The 22067-nt window shown below is 41.7% G+C and overlaps 1 protein-coding gene across 14 annotated transcripts in view; it reads right to left on the bottom strand.

Moving 5' to 3' along the window:
* The window catches only part of kiaa1109 (KIAA1109 ortholog), a 637888-nt gene that overhangs the window by 86124 nt on the left and 529697 nt on the right, over nucleotides 1-22067 (bottom strand). For 9 of the 14 annotated variants that reach the window (XM_068042417.1, XM_068042474.1, XM_068042493.1 and 6 more), the window contains 5 exons: nucleotides 17335-17573; nucleotides 14439-14666; nucleotides 6284-6464; nucleotides 5414-5603; nucleotides 3439-3600 (listed from right to left, as the gene is read on the bottom strand). In XM_068042417.1, the coding sequence (XP_067898518.1) occupies nucleotides 3439-3600; nucleotides 5414-5603; nucleotides 6284-6464; nucleotides 14439-14666; nucleotides 17335-17573 (1000 nt within the window). The remainder of the gene's footprint in view (nucleotides 1-3438; nucleotides 3601-5413; nucleotides 5604-6283; nucleotides 6465-14438; nucleotides 14667-17334; nucleotides 17574-22067) is intronic. The other 5 variants (XM_068042453.1, XM_068042503.1, XM_068042524.1 and 2 more) reach the window with 2 other exon arrangements.

Raw genomic sequence — 22067 nt, 5'->3', positions numbered from 1 at the left:
TATATGCCAGCAAGGGTAGCCAGAATGGTAGTGGTCTGCTGTGCCTGACACATCACACTGCAGAGAACAAACGAATTAGGAGCAGGAGTAGGCCACTCGGCCCTTCACGCCTGCTCCGCCATTCAATAAGTTCATGGCAGAACTGATTACTTCACATTTCCACCTACCCCCGAGAACCTTCCACCCCCTTGCTTATCAAAAATCTATCTACCCCTGCCTTAAAAATATTCAAAGACTCTGCTTCCACCGCCTTTTGAGGAAGAAAATTCCAAAGACTCACAACCCTCAGAGAGAAAAAATTTCTCCTCATCTATCAAGTCCCCTCCGGATCTTATATGTTTCAATAAGATCACTTCTCACTCTTCTAAACTCCAATGGATACAGGCCCTACCTTTCCTCTTCAGATAACCCCTTCATCGCAGGAATCAGTCGACTGAACCTTCTCTGAACTGCTTCTAATGCAATGGTTTCCTTTCTTAAGTAAGGAGACCAAAACTGTATGCAGTACTCCAGCTGTGGTCACACCACGCCTTGTACACTGTAGCAAAACTTCCCTACTTTCATATTTCATTTCCCTTACAATAAATGACAACATTCCATTTGCCTTCCTAATCAGTTGCTGTACCTGCAAACTAAATTTTTGTGCATCATGTACCAGGACACCCAGATCCCACTGTACCGCAGAGTTCTGCAATCTCTCGCCATTTAAATACACTGCTTTTCTATTCTTCCTGCCAAAGTGGACAAGTTCACATTTTCCCACATTATACTCCATCTGCCAAATTTTTGTCCACTCACTTAACCTATCTATATCCCTTTGCAGATTCTTTATGTCCTCTTCACAACTTACTCTCCTACCTATCTTTGCATCATCAGCAAATTTAGCATACCTGAGATTGCACTTCATGGTGCATTACCCTTACAAAATGTTCCTCGCTGGGATCCAGGTACGTGCCATGTCCAAGTGCTCCTCCTATGAACTCTCGTGGACTCCTACTGTTGCACTATTTTTCCAAATTATCGAAGATTGAGAGGCTTGATTGGATACCCGTGTTGCAAAATTCATCAAAACACTCATTCTTTAGGGTATTTACCCTATTGTATTCACCACTAGAAATCTGCCAACCCTCTTCTGTACTCTAATGGCATCTTTAAATGGGAGAAATTAGCATGGGGGAAGGGACTAAAGCCAGAATAAATGTAAATGCTCCACATGAACTGCTGGTTAAAAAGCAGTTAGACAGCATAAAACACATAATTCCAGGTCTATATATTAACATGTAAAAAAAAATATTTACTCATAAGAACATGTTTATCAGCATGGATAAATAAATGAGCTAATGTTCCATTAATGCTCATGAACAAAATTTCTACCCTTAAATGCACAGTTAGCACGTGCACTAGCTCTTACACACAAAGCAAAATAAACCCCCAAGTGAATGGGGAGGGAGACAGGTGGTAAATTAAGTTTTCTTCACGTAGCGTAAGCATGTGTTCGAAGTTTGAACTTTGAGTTAAGAATTTTAACAACAGTGTCTTCATTTCATCAATTCAAAATTTTTCAAATACTAGGATAACCTTGCCTTGATAATAGTAATACCTGTATCAATGACTGGCAAGACACATACATATGCTGGTAAAGCCCTTCACATTGCATATTCAGTCAGGCTACTTTAGGACAGCTGGTTGAGAGGGACTACATCAGAAAGTAGTGACCACCTTCTAGTTTTAATGTGGCTGCTTGAAAAATCCCAATTTAAAAGAGATGGGGATCAACAGTTTTACTGTTAAATGTGTAAATGATATCAGAATATATTTCAAGGGTTAGCAGTAAAGAGATTAATAGGTTTCAGACTAATTAGGTAAGTTAACTGGATAGATTCTTACATAGCAGATAGTGGGGAAATGCTTAGTTACATATATAAGGTGTTATGAGACTTCTGTTTTTTTCGTAAAATATATTTTAAATAACTTATAGTTGAATTATGGGCATTGATTCATCTGGAGATTGCTGAACTTTGTGTTTTTTGTTAAAAAAGGAAGGTCAACAGAAGGTTTGGGAGTGAGTGAAATGTAAACAGACTGGAAGGCAACTGTGTCCAAATATCCCAGCAGAGGTTGTGCTTTTGACTTGGAAAAAAATGTTTGCAAAGGAGTGACAGACCAAAATTTACGGTTGTCATGTGACATGTATCTGAACAGTTTTGGTTTCATTTTGAACTGTTGCAAAAAGTCAGTTGCTGTGTGCCTGCCAGGGGAAGACAGCTGATATCTTTCTCTTTTGAAAAATAACTTCTGCATCAAGTGAGTTTACTATTTACTCCTGTGTTTGAAGACACCTTTATTGCTACATTGCTGCTATAAGACCTAGGAAAATCCTTGTTGCTACTTCCTGCTGTAAAGCCTGACTGGAGCTTGCTGTGCTGCATCTCTTGGAAAGCCTACCCAGACTGATTATCAACATGCCCTGGAAATAACTGTTCTAGGAAAATCCCATTGACAGCTGGCTATTCACCTTTGGGACACCTCCCCAAAACAAAGAACTTCCTTCCATACCTTCTTTTCAGCATAAGTGTTTCTTTTTATTTCTTCGATTTCTTTCTAACAGTTGTAAACAAAAATCCCTTTTTTTCCCCCCGGTTAACCTGCTGTGTATGTGCGTGTGTCTGTGTGAGGGTTAGGATAAAAAACGGGCTTTAATATTTCAATTTGTATGTATGTTTTACTTCACTATTGCTTAGAACTGAGTTTATAATAAGCTGATAATTTTGTTGTTTATTAAAGAAACCTGGTTGGTGTGCTTTATTCTGGAAAAAAATAGAGTATTTGATTGACTGTTCCAGTAAGTGGCAAAAATTTTAATATATGTTGTGATCTGCGGAGAAGTGGGACTGAATTAACAGTACATTCCTCCCGCCTCGGTTGTAACAAAGGTCAAGACCCAAGACGTGTACTCTATGATGGGTGCCCATTAAAACTAACTTTGTGGTAATCATTGACCAGTTGCGAAAGATTTGCAAATAATGTCTAGTAGCTGATGAGAAAGGAAATGACATTCTTCACAGTATTTCCTGGTTAATAAGGGTGTCAAACTTAGGTTACATAACATTTTGGCACATCCACAGTTGAGGTGGTGAGGAGGGCATCAAGTATGACAAATAAAGAAATATCCTTTACTTATGAATATAGAGTTGTGAAGTTGGGACTGTTCATTTTGGGGAAATAGAAGATGAAGAGGAATATGAGTGAAGTTATAAAAATTATGTAAAGATTGAATGTAAATTATGGAATAAGATATTCAAAATGCATAGTAATAGTAGGACTAGGGGGAATGAATACAAAATAGAGTCATGAAGTTTTTTTCCCCCCCTGTGGGTTGTTTACTGCTATTAACATTTACACCAATAGAATAAATTTTCTTTTGTGAAAGAGATATACCTGTATAATTTCTTTCAATTGGAGTTATAGGAATTGTTTCCAGAGCTTTTTCTAAGAAGTCTAGCAGGCAAGGACTAATCACCATTTCTTCAGGAAGAGATTGCAAAGCAACCCAAGCATAAAGTTTTGCTGTTTTCACTCCTCCGCTCCCTTTCCCTTTAGCTGCAAGAATTATTAAATGCTTTTGTCAACACAATCTGAAATAGGGCTTTCTTTAATTATAATACCAATACACTTTATTCGAATTCTGATCATAGCACTAAAATTAAAAAAATTAACAATGGATTACTCAGATGGAAAATTCTAATTCAGCTCACCAATGGTCAAGAGCATGCAAGGTAAAAACTAAAATTTAAAGTATTGTTCACGATTAGAATTTCAAGCCTACTTCTGGTAAAAAGAATGCTTATTCCAGCAAAATTACTGTATGTATCGACCTGTGAAACTTTTGAGATCACATGAGAAACACCAGGTGAAAAAAATCATCACTCAACTGGACCAGCAAGTTTCTGCTGCAAATTTCAAGGCAAATTTCAGTTGTTTCCCTTACTGCCTTTCTGGTCAAACTTAGAGGGCTGAATTTTTCCAGCTTGTCGCTGATCTTGGCGGCGAGCTTAAAAAATGGCGTGCTGCATGCACGAGATAAGCACCACTGATTGCGGTGGCTCATTTACATGGAGGGGGCGGAACACCCGCCCCCGATGATGTAGAGGGGGTGGGTGCTCCATCCTCGGAGGCGCTGCTGCCATTTTTAAAGGGCTTCAAGCCCTTCAGGTCTATTTAAATTTTTAAAGGTACAGGTCTTTAAAAATAAATTTAAAACTTTATTAGCAGTTTCAATCCCCTCTCCCACCCCCCCAATGACTAGACAATTTATTAATTGCCCTCTCCCCCAAAAAAGTCAACTCTCGATCCTGACCTTTCCCATCTGAACTTTCTTCGCTTTAACCTTCAATCCCTTCCCACTATCCCCTCAATGAATAGCAAGAGTTTTCCCCACTCCCCCCTCCCCATCAGCGTTCTGCCTCAGATCTCCGAACGGAGATCCGAAGGCACGGGAGCTCCAGCAACCAGCTGGAATATCGGAGCATGATGCCCGTCGTGTCAAGGTAGGCCTTTATTCATGTAATTTAAATATATTAAAATATTTTAACTGAGTTTCCATTGCTGAGCGGCGGGCGGGGCCGCACGAGGCCTCGCCGCCGGCAGTGATATGGGGCGGGGCCTTCCCAGCGTTGAGACCCATGGCCAGCCTCTCCCGAAGGTATTTTCCGGACCCCCCCAGCCATGATCCTGGCTTTGGGGGGCTGGTAAAATCCAGCCCAGAGTGCGTAATTTTGACTACAAATAAATTAGATACCACAGACCATAACTTTTTGAGCAATTAAACGAGGTTACTTATCAACTTTTTCAAAAATTTAGTAAATTAATTTAAATATAAATGTAATCACTGAAATCATATTTTCTATCACAGCTTTAAAAGGCCTTTTGTATTTTTTATACTGATTATCCTGTTCTTACAGTCTGCAGCATGCATAAATATCGCTAAGCTTTTGGAGAACATATCACAGGTAAGAACATTATACCTCACAAACCAAAATGAAGGAAAAAAATAAAGCTTAGACAAGGCTGTATTAAAATTTACATTAAATCCTGTGTACATCACTTCATAGAAGAAGAAATGTTTGTAAACTTCTCGAAAGTTACTTTCAGGACACTTGTACTGTATCAAAAGCATTTTAAATTGTAAAACAAGGCAAATTCAAACTGGGATTGGCAATAACAAGCGTTCCTACTGCAACGATAAATGCTACTTCAACATATTGCTGGTTAGAATATCCTTAACTGCATTCAGTTCTCTCAAAGCTAGGTATAACTAGCACTGCAAAATACAGGTGTTTACTAGTTTAAACTACAGAAACACAAAATCATGAGGTTGGATTTCTATAGAAACAGAAGTGTATAAATTTGATACCTGATGGTAAAGGTGGGGGTGGGGGAGGAAGCAGAAAGTTAGTCTTGCTGTAATTAGTAGTGGATGTGGGCGCAAGACCAGTATCTTTCATACCATACAGTTTGGATTCTTTAGACAGAGTTCTTGGCAAAGATGATCCTCTGGAGGTGTTTGGGGAATCTGTCTTCAGTGTTTTGGAGTTGTAGTGTAGCTGTTAAAATAAAGCTATAATTATCAGCAATGTTTTACTGAAACCCTTACAAAATTTAGCAATGTAAAGTCTTACAAATGTCAGCTGGCGAAGGAATCAAACAGATTTACTGAAATCATGTAACCCATAGCAGCTGGTTTCTGTATTTTTATTCCCTGCAAAAGCAGCACTGCAAAAGTGTTTACTTTCTTCAGAATCCTATATGTATCTTGACTGAAGTAACAGAGTAGCGGGAACTAATAGTTAACCATTGAGACATTATGCCATTGCACTCCTGACTTCCCTGGACCTGGAAAATGCCATAAAAAATGCAGACTCAATAAAGCTAGCTGTATGCAAGTACATTTTTTAAAGTCCAACTGCATTTCAAGTATAATCATTTGAAAAAAATGGTGTTTATAATAAATACATAACTATATTTTAAATGAGAACTAAATCTCACTTGTAATGGATATGCCCTTAAAGAAAATAAGGTTTCAATTAAAATGCCATCCTCCTGTTTGTTAGCTACATACAAGGTAAAGCAATAATATATGACTTTATATTGCTAACTTAAAAAGAAAAATTATTTACTATCAAGCAGAAACTTTTTTTTAAAAAAAGAGCAAGCAATTATTATTTCTTCTAAAAACCAATCACAATTTATAAACTTCCTCTTATTATAAAGATGCCCTTACTACCTTTACATCTACTCCTGGAATGTAAAAAACTGTGGTTTCAAACTCCGTAGTCTTGGTCTGAAGGGTATGTGGCACTTTTTTTCCACCCAATAAATGTGAACTTGATGGATAATTCTGATGTGTTTTTTTCTTCTTTGGCGGAGTATCCTGATCCAAATTTTTTAAACTCCTCTCAATAATCCTGCACAGAAATATAAATTCTTTTAGCTATTGCCCATCTCAGAGATCTAAACCATACATGCAAATTTTAAATAATTAAACATCAAATTGTATTTAAAAATTTCCACAGAAATATTAAATTGCCTGCCAATTGGGATTTCGATTGAGTTTTAATATGAAGGATCCAGAAATCAGTCTGTTGTTTTTGAATTTGCGCATTTTTGCATTTCCAGAAAACGTTTCTTCATAAAGACCCAATAAAATTGTAGTACTAAATCATTTGTTGCAATGATTCTAATAATTAATTTTCATGATTTGCTCAAGCTCATCCAACTCCACTGTCGCCTCATTGTCCAGAACTCTGCCGTCGCATCAGGTGTAATGAATGTAACTCCTGTTCATTATTCTTTTTCATATGAAGGAAACAGGGCTGAAATTTATGAGCGCGCTGCAGTTCTTGGCGGCGCACACTGATGGCGGCATGCATCCCGCGCAGATGCGCCATCACTGAGCCCCCTACGTGTGGGGGCTCATTTAAATGGTGGGGACAGAACGGCCAACCCCGATGACATAGAGGGGGGCGGCCGCTTCGTCCCCGGCAACGGTGCCCTTAGGAAATATTTTTATGTTTAAAGTGATATTGTGCAGCATTGTGTCTAAAAATATTAAATAAATACTGGAGGCCCTTTCCTACCTCCACCCCACCCCCAAACACCGATGTTTGTTTTCAGGGTATCAAAAGGAACTTTATTCCCAACCTGAACCTCTTTCCCTCCCCAAACTCTTAACATTTGTCCTTCAACCTCTTCCCACCATCCCCACAACCAATAAGATGTGTTATTCCAGCTCCCCCCGCCCAGGTAATTTCAGTCCTCCCCCACTCCCCACCAGTGTCTCGCATTGGAACTCTGAACGGAGTTCAGTTCATCTGCATGTTTATTAAACTAATTGTAATATTTAAATGAAGGCCCTGCTGGGCCGCACCGACGCCTCCCCGCCACTGGTAACATGTGGCGGGGCCTTCTCGGTATCATGGGTCGTGGTGGGCCTCTCCTGCGAGTATTTTATGGGCCCTCCCACCACAACCCACGATGTCAAGGGGCTGGTAAAATTCAGCCCTTAGTTGCGGCTTCATAACCACTGATTATTTCAGTTTCTTCTTCAATTTCATAGATTGACCTTGTGCTAACACAGCATCTGTGTTAAATAATTATTGCACTAGGTGGTTAGCTTCTCTCTTGTTGGAGATGTTCATTGCCTGACACTTGTGTGGCACGAGTGTTACTTGCTACTTATTCAGCCCAAGCCTGAATGTGGTCCAGGACTTGCTGCATAGGGGCACGGATTGCTTCTTTATCCGAGTTGTGAATGGAACTGAGCACAGTGCAATCATCAGCGAGCATATCCACTTCTGTCTTTATGATGGACGGAAGAATATTAATGAAGCAGCTGAAGATGGCTGGGCTCAGCACACTGCCCTGAGGAACTCCTGAAGCCATATCGTGAAGCTGAGAGGATTGACCTCCAACAACCATAACCATCTTCCTTTGTGCTTGCTATGACTCTGCCAATGGAGAGTTTTCCTACTGTTGCCCATTTATTTCAATTTTACCAGGGCTCCTTGATGCCGCACTCTGTCAAATGTTGCCTTGATGTCAAGAGCAGACTCTCTCGCCTCACCTGTGGAATTCAGCTCTTTTGTCTATGTTTGGACCAAGGCCGTAATGAGGTTTGGAGTTGAGTGGCCCTGGAGGAACATAAACTGAGCATCAGTGAACAGGTTATTGGTAAGTAAGTGCCATTTAATAGCACTGTCAAGGATGCCTTCCATCACTTTGCTGATGATTGAAAGTGCATTGATGGGGCGGTAATTGGCTGGATTGGATTTGTCGTGCTTTTTATGAACAGGACATATCTGGGCAACTTTCCACATTGTCAGGTAGATGCCAGTACTGTAGCTGTACTGGAACAGCTTGGCTAGGAGCCTAGCTAGTTCTGGACCTGAAGTCTTCAGCACTACAGCCAGGATGTTGTCAGGGCCCATAGCCTTTGCTGCATCCAGTGTGCTCAGCTGTTTCTTGATATCACGTGGAATGAATTGAATCGGTTGAAAGCTGCCATCTGTGATGCTGGGGACCTCAGGCAAAGGCTGAGGTGGATCATGCACTCAATACTTCTGGCTGAAGATGCATGTAAGCGCTTCAGCTTTATCTTTTGCATTCACATGCTGGGCTCCACCACCATTGAGAATGAGGATGTTTGTGGAGCCTCCTCCTCCCGTTAGCTGTTTAATTGCAGCAACAGTCCCTTCAAAATCAAAAAAGTCATCAGAACTCTGCCAAAAACACTCCACAGTACTTCGACAAACTTTGCAACAGCAAAAATAAGTCAAAAGCACCTCACCTGCAAGTTGGATGGCTGGGCATTTAAATAATGCCAGTGGGGTATCCCTCGTGCAGCTGAATGCATGTTCATGATTATGAAAGATTGTTAACTGGACCAGTGCAAATTAGCAGACAGTGTGTCAAATTAGCCTCAGAGGTCCATACAAGCATGGTTTGCCTTGCGAGGGGGCTGGAAAGGGTTTGCCCGCAATTTTCAGCTGCTCCGGCTTCCATCTCCAGAATTTTGCAGTCTGTGTTCCTCCAAATCTGGTGTCTTGTCTATCCCTCACTGCCTTCACATTATAGGTGGCTGCGCCTTCAGCTGTTTAGGCCTTAAACTCTGGAATTCCCTCGCTAAACCCTCTCTCCCTCTTTAACACCCTTCTTAAAACCTACTTCTTTGACCAAGCTTTTGGTCAGCTGTTCCCATAGCTCCTTCTATGGCTTGGGGTCAAATTATGGCTGATTACAATCCTGTGAAGCACCTTGGAAAGTTTTATTACATTTAAAGTGCTATGTAAAAGGGGCTGAATTTTACAGACTCCCCGACATCGGGGGTCGTGGCAGGAATGTCTCCGGGAGAGGGTCGCCACGCACCCTGACGTTGGCAAGGCCCGACCCAATATTGCTGGCAGCGGTGAGGCCTTGTGACGGCTCCCCCGCCGCTTGGCAACAAGGCTGCCATTTAAATATTAAAATTAATTAAGATCAATGAATTAACGAGACCTACGTTCCTGCCGTCTGTCCCGGCGCAATCTTCGAGCCACTGGCTGGCACACCCATGCCTTTGGATCTCCGTCCGGGGAACTAAGGTGGAACACTGGTGAGGAGGAATATCATTGGTGTAGGGGATGAGGGGAAGGGAAACAGTTTAAAGTTTATGTACTTGGGGAGGTGGGGGGTGGGGGAAGGTCACGTGGACAAGCAAAGTGTTTTGGGGGGTGGGGGGGACAAGGATAAGCAATTAATTTGTGATCGGGAAGGTGTGAGATGAGCAGAATAAATATTTAATTTTTTATGAAATGTCTCTAAATATTTAAATGGAACAGTAGGACTTGAAACCCTTTAAAAATGCCATTTGCGCCTGTGCACAGGCAGCAGCTGACGCCATTGCTGGGGACGGACAGCCAGCCTGCCTCCTCCATGTCATCAGGGAGCCTGCCCTGGCTATTTAAATGCGTCGCCATGCTTAATATTGCGGCAGCTCCGTGAATTTTTCCGCCCGCTGTCGATTTCGGTGGCGGGTGTATAAATTTCCACCCATAGTTGCTGTTCTTGTTGGTCAGAACATCACGTAGTCAAACCTCCTGTAATGCAACTAACCAGAGCTGGCAACCCTATGTGAGTCCCCAAGAAGAGGCTTCATTTTTACCCACTGGTGTGTCTTCACTGAAGAGGTGCAGTCTTGAAACTAATGCACGCCTGCAACCGAAAAATAATACAGGAGTTGACCAACTGGGTGCTGTGACAATCTAATCGGCAGACATCTATTACTCCATTATGAACTGCAGAATCTTCCAGTTCAATTCCAAAAAGACATGATGGGGCAGAGAGAAAGGTAGTATTTGGAATAATCAAACAGGTAAGAATATTCATTTTTACAACAATTACTCTGCTTAAGGGTACAAGGGAACATAAATATATCTATTCAAACCCTTACAACTCATCGTAAGTTGACGTGACTCCTTGGCACAGTATTAAGTAGTAAAGATTGGGAGTGATTAGTATCCCCAAATACTGAACTGAACTTTGTTAATGAAAAAAAAAGTACAAATATTAGCCCAATATGTGCTGGGAAAGTAAGTGAGTTTAATGCACAAGTTGTTATTAGGGTGTAAATCATCCAGCGATTTGTGGCAAGGGAAGAGATATCCCATCAGTTATGAATCACCACAAATTACTGGCCGATTTGCATTGCTCCACCGTTAGCTGCGCCAAAAACAGCAGCTCACCATCAACCTCCCTGTGAGTTTCAAGAAATTGCTGCATTTGCGCATTAATTACCAATTAAACATGCTCTAAAAAGTTAAGGCTGGTACTTATCAGTATAAGGGACCCTTTTAATGACAGGATTTATGTTCCTGCAATGTCCCTCAACCTCTCCAGGCGAGAAAGGGAACACCTGAAACCACGGAGTCTCATTCCCGCATGTAGTAGATTGATCTGAGAGATTTTTTAAATTTAAAATGTACATTTTCACTTCTCCTTTGTCTCTTTTCTCTCCCTGAATCCTTTCCTTCTTTCCCTTTGTTTAGAGTCGTACAGCATAGAAACAGGTCCTTTGGCCCACCGCGTCCATGCCGACCATAATGCCTATCTATACTAATCGCACCTGCCTGCATTAATTCAATATCCCTCTATGCCTTGCTCATTCAAGTACCTGTCCAGATGCCTCTTAAATGTCACTACAGTTCCTGCCTCCACCACCTCCTCAGGCAGCTCATTCCAGATACCCACTATTCTTTGTGTGAAAAATTTACCCCTTTGATCCCCTTTAAACCTCCTCCCTCTCACCTTAAATCTATGCCCTCTAGTTTAAGTCACCCCTACCATGGGAAACAGACTCTGGCTATCTACCCTATCTATGCCTCTCATAATTTTATTTGCCTCTATCATGTCCCCTCTCAGCCTCCTTCGCTCCAGGGAAAACAGACCCAGCCTATCCAATCTCTCTTTAGAACTCAAGCCCTCCAAACCAGGCAACATCCTTGTGAATCTTTTCTGCACCCTCTCTAGCTTAATCACATCTTTCCTGTAGTGCGGCGACCAGAACTGCACACAGTACTCCAAATGCGGCCTAACCAACGTTATGTACAACTGTAACATGACGTCCCAACTCTTGTACTCAGTGCCTCGGCCGATGAAGGCAAGCATGCCAAACGCCTTCTTCACCACCTTGTTTACCTGTGTTGCCACTTTCAGGGAACTATGTACTTGCACCCCAAGGTCTCTCTGCTCAAGAACACTCCCCAGGGCCCTGCCATTCACTGTATATGTCCTGCCCTGGTTTAACTTCCCAAAATGCATCACTTCACACTTGTCTGTGTTAAATTCCATTTGCCACTCCCTTGCCCACTTTCCCAGTTGATCTATATCCTGATGTAACCTTTGACAACCTTCTTCACTGTCCACTGTACCACCAATTTTGGTGTCATCTGCAAACTTACTAATCATGCCTCTTACATTCACATCCAAGTCATTAATATATATGACAAACAACAGAGGACCCAGCACCGATCCTTGCGCACACCACTGGTCACCGGCCTCCAATCTGCTAAACAACCCTCCACTACCACCCTCTGCCTCCTATCATCAAGCCAATTTTGTATCCAATTGGCTAGCTCACCCTGGATCCCATGTGTTCGAACCTTCTGGACTAGCCTACCATATGGGACCTTGTCAAAGGCCTTGCTAAAGTCCATGTGGACAACGTCCATCGCCCTGCCCTCAATCCTCTTGGTCACCTCCTTGAAAAACTCAATCAAATTCGTGAGACATGATTTCCCATGCACAAAACCATGCTGACTATCCCTAATCAGACCATGCCTTTCCAGATGCATATAAACCCTGTCTCTCAGAATCCCTTCCAATAACTTTCCCACCACTGATGTAAGGCTCACCAGCCTGGAGTTCCCTGGCTCATCCCTGCTGCCCTTCTTAAATAAATGCACAACATTAGCTATCCTCCAGTCTTCCGGTACCTCACCCGTGGCTAACGATGATACAAAAATCTCTGCCAGGGCCCCAGCAATCTCCTCCCTTGCTTCCCATAGCATCCTAGGATACACCTGGTCTGGCCCTCGGGATTTATCCACCTTAATGCGCTTCAAAACCTCAAACACCTCCTCCTTTGTAATGTTGATATGCTCCAGGATATCGCTGTTCCCTCCCTTGAACTCACTAGCTTCCATGACCTTCTCCACGGTAAATACGGACGAGAAATATTCATTTAAGACCTCGCCCATTTCCCGTAGCTCCACACATAGATTGCCACACTGATCCTTAAGGGGACCTACTCTCTCCCTAGCTACCCTTTTACTCTTAATATACTTATAGAATCTTTTAGGATTCTCCTTTATCTTATCTGCCAGGGAAATCCCATGGCCCCTTTTCGCCCTCCTAATTTCCTTCTTAAGTGTACTCCTACATCCCCTATGCTCCTCGAGGGACTCGCTCGATCCCAGCTGCCTATACCTGACATATGCCTCCTTCTTTGTCCTGACCAGACCCTCAATATCCCTCGTCAACCAAGGTTCCCTAAGCTTGCCAGCCTTGCCCTTCCATCTAACAAGAACATGCCAGCCCTGAACTCTTCCTATCTCACTTTTAAAAGCCTCCCACTTGCCAGACGTCCCTTTACCTATAAACAGCCTCTCCCATTCAACTTCTGAGAGTTCCTGTCTGATGCCATCGAAATTAGCCTTCCCCCAATTTAGGACTGCAACGTGAGGTTTACTTTCTGTTCCCGATGTCAAGCTTACAAGTAGTGCGACGATGAAAAAATACAGACTGAAACTGAAGAGTTATAAAAATTGACTTTACTTTTTTTAAGAAAATGGACCATGCTGCAAACGATGGCCGCATGTGTATTTGAACATTCCCACACTGTTTAGAACAAAGTATGCCTAACTAGGTTGAGAGGAGACAGTTACCCCCATCCTGAAACATTCCTGAATTGAATGGGTTCTTCTGAAACAAAGAAGGTGTGAAGTACCCACATCCTGGGCCATCGTTGGTCACTAAAGGGAAGCAAATCCCTGTCTCCCAATGGAGGCGAGATTTGAGAAACTTTTAGCTTTAAAGGTAGCTCCCTGAAGAGAGAGAGAGACCCAGAAAGAAGCATCACCAAAAAGCTTATCGAGCTAAGAACAGGGAGAAAAATCCAACAAGGCACCTGCTGTGAACTCTACATTTTCAACTTGTGCAGCAGTGAATTGGAAATGATCCTCTGACTTCAAACTGAACTTTCAACCAAGAGAGAAATCTACAAATACCTCAGATCTGCAACCAACGAGAACTTGACTTCCGAGAGAATTCAACAGGTTTACCTTGAACCCTGAAACCCTACCCCACTCAAAAACCACTTACCCCTTTTCCTCTCTGTCTCGTGTGTGTGCGCGCGTAAGTGAATGCGGTTGCAACCATTTCGGGATAAAGCATATTGCTCAATAAATAATTAATCTTCTGTTTCAAAACTATTTGACAAAATAAAACACACAAAGGGGTTAAACCCGAATAACAAAAAACACTTGTTGCAGTCAGGTGGGAGGCGAACAGTGGGAACCACCCACATCCCTCACTATGTGGCCGTAACATTGATTTGACTCTAATTTACCCTATTTCCTTCTCAGCCATTACTCTGTATATTTCTTAATCCTTAAATTTCATTTGTTGAGGAGATAGACTATCAGTCCTGTCGTTCACCAAGTACCATCATTGCGCCAATATCAGCTCGCACTTTCAGCAAATTGCAGACAGCACAAAACATTTGCGAGCTGAAGGGCGTGGGGAAAAACTCCAACTGATAGTGCACCCCCTTGAAACCAGATATTATATTTGTAACCCAAGTATTTACAGACAAAAACAAGCTGAGCAATACAGCATTTTCTCACCGTTTTGTGTTGAATTCATCATGTTCTGCTTGCTGCGGTTGCTGTGTAGTTGGATGCAGTACGCATTTTCCACTCTCAATTTCAACTCGAACATCAAGCTCAAAATCAATGTTCCTTTCTGTTGCAGTGCTTAAGGAATTTCTGTTCATTGATGCTGATGGCCATCTATCAGTAAAAAGTTGTTGGACTGCAGCAAAGCCAGAAGACTTTTTACGTATGCTATGCCTGCTGAACAGTCAATGTAATTAATCTCAGAAACTCAATACATAAAAATACTAACTTTCAATAACTGATTTCCTCTCAATTTTTCCCTCTGGCTTGGCAAGCTGAACTGCTGTAAAAGGAAATGTGACTATGTCAGAGGTCCAAATGTAATTCCTCAATTATACCATTTATCTACAATCAATTATCTACTAAGGTTCAACAGTTGTGTATTTTTGCCATGATTGTAAATGGTTGGATTAAATTTAAAATTATTTCAAATTAGAAGTATGAAATGAAGTGTATTTCTGACAATTTGTACTTTATGAATTGTTACCAGCCTCATAGCACAGTTTCAAAGTAGTATCAACCTGGAGACACATCAGTATAACTTGGCAGTGAACTTACAACCAGTTGCCCCTTATTGCCACACCTATTCCCCTCCCCATGCTACACACAGATGCTGCTGTTCATACTTTGGAAAAATTGAAGCTGAAATGCAAATAAGCATGCAAAAAAACTTCACATTTGTACTTCGCACATGAAGGTGCCCATTTAGTGTTCGTTATAACCAGAGTGGTTCTACTCTGTGTATTCAAAGTAGTTTCAAGGGGATGGGTACTTACCTCTTCTCTTATCTTACCTGACTTTTTAAGCTAGACTTACAAAATTTTGCCATAGCAGCATTAAGACTATTTTCTAGGATTTTTTTCTTTTAAAGTCCTCCATTAAGATGTGACACTGTAAATAATCAGGATTTTCACTCTCTCTTTCCTAGGGCAATTAAGGCGGCTGCTTGTAAAGAGGCAGCGCCGTGTAACTTGAGGTGCCCTTCAGAAAATACCAAGAGAAGTACAGACAGTAACTTTGGGTCAGGCTATATCTGAAGTTCCCCAAAGATCCATCCTTAGCTCACTCCTCTTACTCATCTACCTGGCGCTCCTTGGTGGCATCATCTATAGAGTCAAAGTTATATATAAAATCATCACACCCAGCTCTCGTTCTTTGCACCATTACTCTTGAACTCATGACCATTTCTGTGTTATTAGACACAATGCTTTTCCGACATTAACTTGTGGATGGGCTGAATTTTTTACAGCGAACTTCAAAAAGTGCGTGTGCATACGCGAGATGAGTGCTGCGGAGCCGTCACGATATTTCGTGCGGCGGCTCATTTACATGGAGGGGGCGGACCACCTGCCCCCGATGACATAGAAGGGGCAGGCACTCCATTCCCAGCAATGGTGTCCAGCGCCACTGCGCAGACGACGGCACCATTTTTAAAGGGCTTCAAGCCCTTACAGGTAATTTGAATTTTTAAAGAGAAATGGAGGGAACATTTACATTTATAAATTTAATAAAAGATCAAAGCCCCTCTCCCAGCTCCCCTCCCATGACCGAACACTTTATTGCCTTTTCCACACAAAAAAACATTTCTACCCATCTTGAACTTCACCCCCCTCCGAACTTTAATACCTTTGCCCTTCAACCCCTTCCCAACATCCCCTCAGCCAATAGTAGGAGTTTTCCCCGCTCCCTCCCGCCCTGAAAATTTCACTCCTCCCCCCTCCCCACCAGTGTTATGCCTCGGATCTCCGAACGGAGATCTGAAGGCGCGATACTTCCAGCAACTGGGCGTTAACGTTAACTCTGTTTCTTTCTCCACAGATGCTGCCAGACCTGCTGAGTATTTCCAGCACTTTCTGTTTTTATTTCAAATTTCCAGCATCTGCAGTATTCTGTTTTTATTTAACTTTCAGTGGACTTCTTCTCTTCTCTCGCAGTCAGATCTAAATTTTGTAAAGATAGGTGTGGATTCTGCAATTAGCGACAAAGTGATGGGACTTGCCACTCACCTCGAAGAAAACTGCCCATAAGGATCTTGCGATCTCTGTGGCATGGATTTCCCCTTTCCCGACATTAGTTTGAATCTAACGCCATGCTAAGGGGATCTCCAGGCATCTAGCAACAGTGATGTTATCAAGCAGGGTAAGAAGCCAATCACATTGAAATATTTTTACAGACAGTAAACCGGGATGTAAAATGCGCTGATTCTCCTTCACATTTAATTACATTTTATAGAGAGAAATAAATGATTCAGATATACACATAGGACTAAGCTAAAAGCTGAAATAAACACATTTTAAAAAAAAATTTAAATGATCAAACAAATACCTAATGAACTTCCACAAATATAAAATTAGTTTTTCAAGGGCCGACAGCTTTTTCAGCAATAACTGTGAACTATATAAATGGAAGTCTTTCTTTTGTTGATTATAGTTATCTGTTTGCGAAGGGTATATTTGTTGTGCCTTCCCCGGTCAATACTTGAAGACATTGTTCAGAATATTTACTATTCTGTGCTCATTCCCAGTTTCAAGCCTGCTTCCATCTTTTTATGCTTTCATGTCTTCTCTGACTGCTCTCTTACTACAGTAAATAAAATTTAAGAAAATTTACAGTACAAATCCATTGCTGGTTTAATCATTTAAATTACAATACTAAAAATGGATTATTAGACATAGTCCTCCTAACTGTTGTAAATAAACTGGGAATCAGGAAAAATACATCTGTCCTAATGTGTGGCGCACATGAAATTCGATATTTTAACTTAACGTTCTCAAACTTTCTTCTCAATTGATTCTGAAACCAATTACTTAATAATTTGAGCAAGTAAGACAAAAAGAGTGCTTACGGTGTCCTCCTGATGTACTGTGGTTTTTCTTTATCGTACTCTTCATCCCGATCAGACTCTTCACTAGAAGATGACAAACTGTCTTCTCGCTTTGCGTCATCAAGCTGGAAGGCAAGTCTTTGTTGAACGACACGTGGGGTGTTGGGTGAACTAAACACTGAACGTTCACTGATGGGTGAGAAATGAGATGGACTATCAACGGTGACTGATAACAGATCCAATTCTGTCTCCTCAGGAAACTGATGCCATAAAAAAATTGAAAAGTTCAAAATTACTTTTTCTTCTGTTACATGCACAAATAATTTCTTGTGTTAGTTTACATTAGAACCCAATTACCAACCATGCTTTACTTGAGCAGACAGAAAGGTTTTGTAATGTGGAATGAGTAATGATACATTTTACAACACATTCACCAACCTAGACATTTTCTAAAGTCTGTAACAGAGGGTGGAAGAAATCTTATGTAGGTCAGTCTCCTGACAATCTAAAATGCCTCAATAGACATAGTGGAAGTTTTAAGTCCTTTATTAAAGTTACTGTCATTACCGTCTCATTAGTCAATTCTTTTTGGTGGACAATCAACTTTATCACATTTTGCAACCAGTTTAAGCATTACAATCATATGAAACTTGTTTTCTGACTTGACACTTCAGATTATTAAAACCTGTTGCTCAAATCATTTCTTTCAGCAAAGTATAAAATGTTACATTAAATAATGAGTATATTAACTCATTTCTTTATTCATTGAAAAAAGTTCTCTGCAAGAGACTTGAGTGAAATTAATTTGAGTAGTCTCAATACAAGTCCTCCATGCCATGAGCCTACATCATAAAATTAAATATCAATCTCACTCAGAGGTCACATGACATTAATGTGCGAAATTAAAGAAATGCAACATTGGTGCAATAGAGAATGCACATCTAAGGCAGGTTGTTGGGCAGAGCAGAGAAAACTTTATTCTGCATCAGACTGACTTTGAAATGCTTGATGTTAATTGTGGATGCCAGAAACAGGCAAAGTTCCAATTCCACAGTACAAACGTCCCTCACCCTTGATGAACATCAGAGTTGAAGGAAAAAAGGGAAAAAGTTAAATTCTACCAGATATTGTCACCATCAAATGACTGGCGAGGAAAATCACTTAAGCAGCTGACTTCTAAAACTTCACACTATAGCGTTATCCTCTTGGTCAGGCGATGGAAACCCTTTAGTAACTCATTCTCAACTGCACTTTTAGTTCTTTGAGTAGAAAAAACATTAACAGCAAGTGTACAAGACAAAAGCATTGTTCTGAGTTACGAAAAGTAGATCCAAGCAGCATCAGGTCAGAGGAAATATTGAAAGGAAGGTTAGGAGGGAGTTTTGTATGCAAGTACTGAACCAACAGTAGGTAACGAAAGATTTTCATTTTTTGAAGTCTTCACATACAAATAAGAGTATACCAAAGTAGTACAGGAACTGGCATTATGGTACTGAAGAACTGCAAACTCACTTGGTTTTGTGAAAGCATATAAACTGCTCCAAGAGCTTAGAAATTGTCTTTTATATTAAATGGAATCCTTTGTATCTTGACCCAAGACGTAGCCAATCAACAAGAAGAGTGGTTTCTGATTTTCCTTGGTAGGTACTTCAAGCTGGGAAGTAAGTTGGAGATACGTTCTATGGATTGTTTGTTTGAATACTGAAAGCTTATGATTATTTCCCATAGAACGAATACCTTAACTAAGTGATACTTCCTTGCAACGTCCACCAAAGCTACTAAGTATCATCACCTCGTTCCATGACAATATGAACGGCACAATTCAGCATAACGTTGCATCAGACTCCTTTCCCATCCTGAGTGGTGTGAAACAGGGCTGTGTTCTCGCACCCACACTGTTTGGGATCTTCTTCTCACTGTTGCTCTCTCACGCGTTTAAGTCTTCAGAAGAAGGAATTTTCCTCCACACAAGATCAGATGGCAGATTGTTCAAACTTGCCCATCTTAGAGTGAAGACCAAAGCACGGAAAGTCCTCATCAGGGAACTCCTCTTTGCTGATGATGCTGCATTAACATTCCACACGGAAGAGTGTCTGCAGACACTCATCGACAGGCTTGTGGCTGCCTGCAACAAATTTAGCCTAATGATCAGTTTCAAGAAAACAAACATCATGGGACAGGACGTCAGAAATGCTCCATCCATCAATATCAACGACCACGCTCTGGAAGTGGTCCAAGAGTTCACCTACCTCGGCTCAACCATCACCAGTAACCTGTCTCTCGATGCAGAAATCAAAAAGCGCATGGGAAAGGTGTCTGCTGCTATGTCCAGACTAGCCAAGAGGGTGTGGGAAAATAGTGCACTGACACGGAACACAAAAGTCCAAGTGTTTCAAGCCTGTGTCCTCAGTACCTTGCTCTACGGCAGCGAGGCCTGGACAACGTACGTCAGCCAAGAACGACGTCTCAACGCATTCCATCTTCGCTGTCTCTGGAGATGCCTTGGCATCAGGTGACAGGACCATATTTATTTATTTATTTATATTTATTTATTTAGAGATACAGCACTGAAACAGGCCCTTCGACCCACTGAGTCTGTGCCGACCAACAACCACCCATTTATACTAACCCTACAGTAATCCCATATTCCCTACCACCTACCTACACTAGGGGCAATTTACAACGGCCAATTTACTTATCACCTGCAAGTCTTTGGCTGTGGGAGGAAACCGGAGCACCCGGCGAAAACCCACGCGGTCACAGGGAGAACTTGCAAACTCCGCACAGGCAGTACCCAGAATCGAACCCAGATCCCTGGAGCTGTGTGGCAGTGGTGCTAACCACTGTGCTGCGTATCACCAACGCAAAAGTCCTCGAGGCAGCCAATATCCCCAGCATGTACGCCCTACTGAGCCAGTGGCGCTTGAGATGGCTTGGCCATGTGAGCCGCATGGAAGATGGCAGGAACCCCAAGGACGTATTGTACAGCGAGCTCGTCACTGGTATCAGACCCACCGGCCGTTCATGACTCCGCTTTAAAGACGCTTGCAAACGCGACATGAAGTCCTGCAACATTGACCACTCGTCGTGGGAGCCAGTTGCCAGCGATCGCCAGAGCTGGCGGACAGCCATAAAGGCGGGGCTGATGAGAGGCGAAAACAGATAGAAGTGTAAGGAGAGAGCCAACTGTGTAACAGCCCCGACAACCAACTTCACCTGCAGCGCCTTTGGAAGAGTCTGTCACTGTAGAATTGGCCTTTATAGCTACTCCAGCCACTGCTCCAAACCACTGACCACCTATAGGCACTTACCCATTGTCTCTCGAGACAAGGAGGCCAAAAAGGAAAGGACTTCCTTGCAATGAAAGAAACACAAGGTAGGAGATAAAAACCTTTGCCCCAAAGTTGAATAGTCATCTTGTCCAGATACGATCCATCCTAGGTTGTTGAGGAATGTAAACATGGAAAGTGCAAGGCTCTGGCTACAATCTTCCAATCCTCCTTCAATATAGACTGAAGAAATGCAAATGGTGCATTTCTGTTCAAAAAAAGGGAGGGGTAAATCCGGCAACGACATGCCGGTCAGACCAATGTTGCTGGTGTGGAAATTTTTAGAGACAATAAACTGGGACAAAATTAATTGACACTTGGAAAAATATGGACAAAGAAATGAAAGCTAGCATGGATTTGTTAAATGCAAATCATGCTTGACTAACTTAATTTTGTTCTTTGATAAAGTAACAAAGGGGGCTGATAAGGGTAATGGGGTTGATGTGTATAAGGACGTGTAAAAGGCATTTGATAAAGTACCACATCATAGACGTTAGCAAAGTTGAAGCTTATGGGATTAAAGGGGCAGTATCTGCATGGATATGAAATTAGCTAAGGGACAGAAAACAAAGAGTAATAGTAAACAATTATTTTCCATACTGGAGGTAAGTGTGTAGTGGTGTCCCTCAGGGGCCATTGTTAGGACCACTGCTTTTTCCAATATATTTAAAAACATTGGATCAGCCCCAGCTGAAGTGTTGTGGCCAATTCTGGGCACCACTCTTTAGGAAGAATGTCAAGGCCTTAGAGAGGATACAGAGGAGATTTACTAGAATGGCAGCAGGGCTAAAAAACTTCAGTTATCTGGAGCAACTAGAGAAACTGGAGTTGTTATTCAAAAGTTTATGATTGACGGCACTAATATTCAATAAAGGAACTCCCAACAAGAGCAAACGTTTTCTAGAGTATGCCGATTGCAACAGGAGTGCTACCAACAGGAGGAAAAGAACTAAAAGTGCATGTTAAAAATGTTCTCCCTTCTCCATGGTGATGTCATTATCCTTACTGTAAGTGGAGGCTGAATGAATAAGGAAAACATTATTTTGCTTATTATGCAAATAAGGTGCTCTGAACTGAGTGAAAACTTCTGGGGATCATTGCTTATTTTTAAGGTGAAACTTGATCAATACAAAGTTTCCCTCCTCTACTGAGGGAGATTATTCTTACAGTGATACAGTTATTGGCAACTTTCCTGCTGGTCAGATCACCATTTGTATCTGTGCTTAAAAAGTGAAGTTTGCAGATCACTGATCGTTTCTGGCTGAGCCAGTTCCAGTTCTCATCTGACATCAAAACATACACACTTTCCAGCAAGGATCAGAGTACGTTCCTGAGTTGATTTCCTCCTTCCCTGACACACTGAGGCCAACTGCAGAATTCCCACCACTATCACAAAGGGTATATACTGCATTCTGATTCCAATGG

Source organism: Heterodontus francisci, chromosome 1 (assembly GCF_036365525.1).
Source record: "Heterodontus francisci isolate sHetFra1 chromosome 1, sHetFra1.hap1, whole genome shotgun sequence".
Classification (NCBI taxonomy): Eukaryota; Metazoa; Chordata; class Chondrichthyes; order Heterodontiformes; family Heterodontidae; genus Heterodontus; species Heterodontus francisci.
The sequence above is the reverse complement of the archived record's forward strand: the minus strand, read 5'-3'. Positions and strand labels throughout refer to the sequence as shown.